General features: G+C 29.2%; 1 protein-coding gene across 1 annotated transcript; it reads right to left on the bottom strand.

Annotated features, from left to right (window-relative positions):
• Positions 1-1,877: 1,877 nt before the first annotated feature.
• Positions 1,878-4,589, bottom strand: LOC130804228 (zinc finger CCCH domain-containing protein 29-like). Its single transcript, XM_057668600.1, has 2 exons — positions 3,627-4,589; positions 1,878-3,530 (listed from the first exon to the last, which is right to left on the bottom strand). The coding sequence occupies exons 1-2, from the start codon at positions 4,015-4,017 to the stop codon at positions 2,128-2,130; spliced, it is 1,794 nt and encodes a 597-aa protein (XP_057524583.1). The 5' UTR covers positions 4,018-4,589; the 3' UTR covers positions 1,878-2,127.
• Positions 4,590-8,331: the final 3,742 nt, after the last annotated feature.

The raw sequence follows: 8,331 nt of genomic DNA, 5'->3' as shown, positions 1-8,331 counted from the left end.
CGCCATTTGTTGCAGTTGACAGCCTTAAGCCTTGAGTCATCATTTTCTTCTTATCATCAATGATCCAACGTATATCCCCTCACTTTTTTTCTTGGTCGATCCCTGTCGCTTTTTAGTTTTGAAATAGTTATTAGAATTCCGATCTTCAATAACCAAAAGCTTACGTGGATAGTTGATAATTTATTATATGTTATATATTTTAATGTCTTTTTACATGAGAGCCTATTGGGCTAGAAGTGTGAATGCGCACATACACTAAATATTTCACTTTAAATAAGAAGTGATTGGAATTCGAACGCGTAATCTCTTGTTACGTTAGCTCTAATACCATTGGGCTAGAGAGTATGTTTTATTAAATAATACTCCAAATTTAATGGAGGAAAAGTGAGACCATAAATATTAAATAATATTAAAAGAAAGTTAAAGCAAAAAAGTATGAGGATCACAACTAATAAAAAAATATATTTATAAAGTTAGTGGGAAATATGTGGAGACCATAAGTATAGAGTTAAAAGAATATATAAATGTTAAAATGAAGTTAATGGAAAATATGTAGAAACCATAAGTATCATTAAAATATTAAAATGAAAAACAAGGTTATTTTTATCAAAAATTTATAATATAAATAGAAATATTTTTTATGAAAATAACAAATGAACATCTTTAAGGAATGGAGGGAGTACTTCATTGCCTGTACTTGTTATTTTTTACAATACTTGCCTATTTCCATCTTTAGCAAAAAGCAATTTACTAATTTTATACATTTTATTCGTATTTTATTTTCACTCGTCACGTTATTATTTTTCTACCTATCATCCAAATAGTGTAGAATAGACAAAAACGCATTAAAAATGACTTTTTTTAATTATTGTGCACCATCTAAAAATGTAACTAATTTAGAACATAAGAAGTGAAGTATATTTTTCTATGGACTTATTTTTGTCATTCTTCATCTATGCCATTTTAAAGTTTTAAATAAAAATGTTAAATTGTTTACAAAATCAAATTGACTTTGATACCGAGGCTATTCAAGTGTTAATGATTTTTCTTTTGCATTTATTCCTTCCAATTATTTTGCTAAATCGAAGGTTCTATGTTGGTCAGGATGCCAAAATTGTACTCGTATACAAGAAATTCAGCAAATAAATTATAAATTAATGAATTCGATAAATACAGCCCATCATATGACTTTTACCCCTTTAGAATTTGATTCTCAATGATTAGACCATCATCATTAGAAGTACAAATGATTAATGGAACACAATTATATCACTAATGATTGATTTGGTATTTGAATCTAACGGATTAGTTGGGTAGCTAAATTTAAATATACTTACAATAAACCAAAAAATAAAAAATAAAAATTAATGCCTAATAGTTTTTTCCAATTGCCTATTAACTATTTCTCAGTCGCATAATAATCGTCACATTAACCTAAAATACTCACGTTAACATGTATATACTTATATCTAAGTATAGCAATCTAAAAAATTAAATGATTATTGATAACTTGATAAAATAACAACGATTTATATCTTGTTTTTATTTATTAGATTGTTGAATATTTGTTTTTTTTTTCAATGTAACCTGTTTATTTAGTTGGTCATATAATTAAATGATTGGTGATATAAAAGTTTGAAACTTGTAGAATTTATTAGTAGAAAGGAATATGAAATACTAATTCTCAAGGTTAACACTTCCATTGATCCATAAATAAATATGGATCCATTCTTTCATGTTTGCTTTGTCCTATAAGTAAAAAAATGAGTAAATATCACTTGGGAAAAGAATACAAAAATAGTAATAAATATGATCAAATGCTACTAATATTTGCTCAAATCAATTTTTTTATTAAATGAGTAAATAATAATACATTGTTGAACACAAAAATAATAATATAACTTGGGGAAAAAATACTCTTACTAGAGATCAAATATTATCCTTATTCTTAAAGGAAAAACAATAAAATGAATATGATTATGCTTACTACTAGTTACTAATTCTACTATACAATAAGAGAAAACCTCCTTAAATTCTCTTAATATGATCTTCCCTCATAACTAGAAGTATATATAAGAAATTAATACAATAGAATTCATCTCTTTTTGTTAGCAAAAGGCCTATAACCTAAATAACCCTTTGTTCTTCTATATACAATTGCTCCCATGGTGAACACATATCTTGAACTTGAACTTGACCACCATTATTTCCAACACCACCACGACCAAAGCTCGCCGCCTTTGCTCCACGGAATCTGGCACCAGCCTCATCCTTCACCAAAGAATTAACCCACGAAACATCGGGCTCATTGAACCCGGGTGGGCTTGTTCTAATGCCATTGTTACTACCTCCTCGAATTCCAAACGAATTCGACTTCTTTAGCTTATTAAGCTCTTGTCCATTCATTCCCCAATCTAGTTTACCATCTGGTGAACCCCAATCAGTCATATTGGTTGACATAGGACTAGACATGTTGGCACCAAAAGGCGGTGATCCTACTCTTTCGACAAAGCTCTGACTCCTGTTAGCAAATGCCGCAGCTCGAGAATTGAGCATCGCTGCAGCCACTGATTTCGGGGAGTCTAAAGCCCTAGGAGGCGACAGCCTCCTAGGTGCATTACGCGGTGATTCTACACCATTCGGTGGTGACATTTTTCGACCTACATTTATTGAAGCAAAGGCAGCTTCAAGATTAGTAGCTGGGATCATAGTGTTATTCCACTTAGGAGAAGGTCTAGGGGAATGAAGTTGATTGTATTGTTGTTGTTGGTTCATTAGTTGAGTTTCGATTTCGATTAGCTTTCTTTCAGACTCGAAATCTCTAGCATTCAAGCTAGACCTTAACCTGCTTCCCGCGAGTTGCAGGTTAGGAGGGGAAATCCCGAAACGGGATTTCCCCTCATACATCCCTCCTCCACCCGGTGATGCTCTGCTTCCAGGAGAAAGCGGAGATGGGGATATAGGAGGAGATGATGTGACATCAGGAATTGCTGACCCTGTTGAAGCATAAACAGGGCGCAATTCATCTTTCCTATGGGCAAAAAAACAGACTTTCCTAGCACAACCAATCTCATCTTTACACAATCGGGTCTTGTATTGGGCTGGGTGGAGCCATGACTCGAACACACCATGAGCAAACTCACAATCATCACCCTTTTTACAACTACCTTTCTTGAATTCAGGGCATGGAACACACGTATACTGATGCTTCTTTGGATCTCTTCTCCTTGCGTTTTCACCCGGATGGGCAAACGGGCATTCGGTCCAATCATGGGTATATGCCCTTGAACATGGTTTGATTTTGAAACTATACATCCTAAATTCATCGCTTCCATAAACACCATTGTTTATGTCTGGCAAATCAGACACCGCAAATTCCTTTTTCGAATCCGAATCACAATCCGAAACTGACCCGGAACTTGAACTTGAATCTGAATCTGAATACCCAGATTTCAGTAAACAATCAATCTGTTTGTTTCCCTTTGTGGGTAATTTTGGTAACATAGGAAGCAAATCTGAAGGTTTATTTCCTGAATCAAACAAAAACAGAAACAATTAGTCATAATTTCACAAATTTTACACAAAATCCAAATCGAAGTGTAAATTAATGGGAATATGAATTGTACCGTTAGAATCAACGATGTTGAGATTTGCAGAAGAAGAAACAAGGCGGTGAATAACAGAAGAAGAAGACTGGGACCCACCAGCAACAGCGCAGTGAAGAGCAGTAACTCGGTCAGACCCAGAAACTCGGTTAACATCAACCGATTTAACCGAGTTAAGAATATAATCAAGAACATTAAAACTTCCATATTGTGCAGCAATCATAAGAGGAGTTCTTTGTTCATAACCCATCTTATTGGACCCGATAGGACGAGTATACCAAAGACCCATTTCATGAATTGATGACCCAAGTGATTCAACAGAAAATTTGAAGCCGTTTAAGTCATCAGAAGCAGCTAATTCAAGCAAAGTAGAATTCTGGGTTGATTCTTGATGGGTAATCTCCATACCCATAATTATAAAAAGTTAAAAATTGAAAGAAAGAAAGAAGATAATTAGTTATTGATGATGAAAAATGAGAATTGTTTGATGAAGGGAGAGAATCAGGAGTGAAGGGCGGCTCTAATAAAGGGAGAAAATCACCGGCCAAAAAGGTGAAGGAAGAAGGGAGGAAAGTGTGAGTTTTCTGCCTTCGTTCTTGTTTCTGTTACTAGAAAAGGCCTTTTCTTTGTGGGTTTGAAGAAGTGAAAAAAGAGGTCAAATATTCAAAGGGTCAAAGGAGTACTACGCGTGTGGGCGTGACTATTATTGTGGGAATGGGCGCATTGGTCTACAAAATGAAATTGGTATGTAAGGGGCTAAGGGCTACAAATTTAATAGAATCTTAAACTTATATAATGGGATATTTGTATTTATTTAATGCTTAATATCTTTTATTATCTTATTATATATAACGAAATTTTATAAAAAGTAAATATTAATAATCTTTACATTGAGACGAATCAAATAAGACCTCACTTGATTATGTTCTAATTTATAGTTTAAAAATAAAATATAATTAAGAGTAATAAGTGAATAGTGTCAAATTAATTAATTGTCCCATTATCTATCAATAGGATGGAGTATATCTATAACTCACATCTATTTCATTGTATGATTTCTTAATTATTGTTTCTTTGGGGTTGAAAAATCAACCATTAAATTTGCCATTTAGAATTCTTTATTACAGGACTATTTTTAAATGTACTACACTTCCTTCGTTTTAAACTGTATTTACGAATTTTAGTGTCAAATTTTAATTATGATTTCTCATCGATCTATATGATAAAACATATTTATGTGGGATCTTAATAGATTCGTCTCAATATATATTTTCTAAATATTAACTTTTTCGAATTTTTAAAAACACATAATTTAAATAATTTAAATTTTTAGTTTGTATTGGAATTTGGGTAAAAAGTGAATTTGAAGAATAAATAAAAAGAGAAGTAGTCTAACAATAATTTTGAGAATGTAAAATTAGATGTGCAAGATGACGCATATATAAATATACTCCTATACTTTATTGATAATTATATGCTTCTATAAGTAAGCATGTTTTCATTAAAAATATTATACCCTCAGTTACTAAATAATGTTCTTATTTGTTATGTTAAGCAATTTTATTTGTTGTTCTCATATATAATATTTTTAATTTCATATAATTTTGGTCAGAGTTAACCGTTATTTTTACATGAGTTAAACAAAATTAAATAATATTTCATTTGTTTCATAAAGTTGTTTCTATTTGCTTTTTGAGATGTTTTTTTCCTTGATTCTCTAAAAATTCTTTCTATTTGTATAGTAAATTTTAAACATAATTAATCTTGTCTATCTTCATTTTAATATTTAATAAAGCTTATATTCTCCATTTATTTTCCACTAAGATCATTTTAATATTTTAATATTGCTTATGGTTCTCATATATATTCTACTAATTTCATTAAAAAAAATTTAATAGTTGTGGTTCTCATTTTTTTTACTTACTTTATTTTAGTATTATTAAAATGCTTATAGTTCCTATTTTTCATCTTCTAAATTTATTATTTTATAAAATAATAAATTTTCCATTTAAAATATTTTAATTTTCTTAATTATCATGAATATTTCTTGTAGGAAGTAATTCATTTGATATTGAAGTAATAATCCTTAAGAAATAGGTGTATCGTAATCTTGATATATGTTACATTCAACGTATATTGGAGTTCCCTTAACTTATGGCCATATGGGCTGAATTAGTTGATATTACAATTAATAAATATTGCGGTGTCTTTTTTGTTATTCCTATTTATTTTATGCACAGTTTTCAAAATAATTTTCGAGCTTTAATATCTCTAAATACGTATTATAAGAAATATATTATAAAAAAGTATACATTAAGACGAATTTAACGAGATCTTATATAGATATATTTATCATCTATATATGTCTTAAAAATCTAAATTAAAATTTTCTCTTTAAAGTAAAATATTCTAAACGGAAAAAATATTAGAAAACAAAAAGATTAACTAGATAAGGGGAAAGAAAGTACCATATGAAAACCATGTCATCCGTACAACTAAGACCTCAAGAATTTGTAAGCTCGCCGTAATAGTGCTTGTTATTAGACCGTATATGAGGTATAACGGGTCTTCACTATCGTCATTCTAATCTCTTGGTTTTGTTGGTCTGTTGAGTGATTTTTAAAGTCAATATAACAAGATGTTATAAAATTGAATCTCACTCACTCTTTATTTAAAGCGGAATATTAATTTCATACTAAGTATGAGAAAAGTCTGTGTTGCATTAACATTTATAATCTAAAAGTTTGTCATGTGAGGTTTTGTATTAGAATAATAATATATCCTAATGCTTCATTCATCTCCTTAAGTTCTTATTTGATTTGGTTTAAGAATATTAATACCCCTAAATTACTACAATAAAGATGATAGATTTTAAAAATACAAAATATATTTTATCTTATTATATGATAATCTTGTAATCTAAAAATATAGATATTGTAAAAAAAATTGTTATGCTTGAAACTAAATATCCCACCAAAAAAAAATTATTTAAACTTATATAACTTTAAAAATTAATACTTCTCGTTTCAAAATACTAGTCCTTTGACTTTTCATACACTTTAATATGCTAATTCAATCCTTAATAATTTTAATTATATATAATAAAAAATAATAGTATCCAAATAGATAGTGTCTAATCTTGTTGTGATCTAGAAAATAATATGAAACTTAGAAAATACTTCTACTATATCAATAAACATCTCAATCATAGAAGTAACAAATTTAAGTTGACCGTTGACATGGTTTATTGATCGAAGAAAAAGTAGTCCTAATGCATAAAAGGTACCAAGTTATTCTAGTGGATGCCGTTTGAGTCAGGTTGTGAGGCGCATAAAATTCAAAATTATGTCTATCGTACTCAAGTCCATAAGAACAACCAGAATTTGAGCAAGTATAAAATTCAATATTTTTTTCTAATAATGAACTAAGAGAATCGATTTTGTTTCGGTTGAAATAATTAAATATAATTTTCTTCAGATTTGAGTTTGTATTTAATTTTTATCATGATCGTTATTAGTAAGAATAAAGTGGGCCACCGTTAAGGGCTTTAAATTTTTTAGCTTTCAAACAAATTATTTTTACACATAAGGTTGATATTAACTTGAATTAAATTTAGATGTAATTTATATTTGATATTAAGTGAATGTAAGACAATATTAATGAATGAATATTTGGTAGAGTACTATACAAATGTTTTTAAAATCAAAATCCTAGTATATCTCATTTAGAGGCAGGGTATGTGATAAAGAAAAATATTATCATCAATAATCAACAAATCTTTACAAATCAGAGGGAAAATCCCCTCTTAATTGGAGAAACTAATGGATACAAATCTTACTCAGAAAAAAAAAACAAAAAAAAACCATCTAAAGTAAACCATTTTCCCAGCCCTTTGAAAAACACTGAAGCCTAAAGACAAGGCTGAAGCAATTAGAAAAGGCAAAAAAACAATTCTGAATTCAATTATCTAAAAGTTTCATACTCTTAAATATTATCCTATAATCAAGACATTATGAACGAAGTAAATCATATGATCTGTTGAATAAGAAGGCTATAATTTAGGATTAAACAACATATAGCTGTTAGCTGATTACAGTGGCTGATTTAATCAGTTAATTTAGTAGCTGATTTGATGAGCTGATTTTAAACTCGTTGTTATGAACTTGTTTAAAAACAACTTATTCATAATAAACTAACAATACCATCTAATTTACCAAATACTAGCATTGAATGATTTGACCATTTAACCCTTTATTTGTATCAAAATAAGCTAAAATTGCTTAATAAACTACTTTTCATTTTCATTTGGTTTACGAGATTTGTTACATTTCTATGTTTGGCCATAGTATATACTCATGTATTCTTTAATTCTTTTTAAATTTTATTCACAGTATATTTCTTTAGTTTCTTCATAAATTATCTCTTTGTATTCAATTTTATTTTTTTTAGTTAATAAATTTTATTCTTATAGCAAATATTGTATTTGTAAGATTGTAGGATCAGACTCAGGGGGGTCTTTGTGATCTAACACAAGGCTTCTATTTCTCCCGTATATGAAAAAATTAATACAAAAGAAATATGTTAAGTTTATTAATAAAATAAATATTTTTACTATAACACAAATTCACATATGAGACGGTCTCACCACGAGACATGCCTCATATTTGGATTAAATATAACCCAAAAATAAAAACTTTTAATTTATAGGCCTTTTGTTTTAAAACCG

The sequence above is a fragment of the Amaranthus tricolor genome, chromosome 17, assembly GCF_026212465.1.
Source record: "Amaranthus tricolor cultivar Red isolate AtriRed21 chromosome 17, ASM2621246v1, whole genome shotgun sequence".
NCBI classification, from domain to species: domain Eukaryota; kingdom Viridiplantae; phylum Streptophyta; class Magnoliopsida; order Caryophyllales; family Amaranthaceae; genus Amaranthus; species Amaranthus tricolor.
Note: the sequence above shows the minus strand (reverse complement) of the source record. Positions and strands in the feature narration are given on the sequence as shown.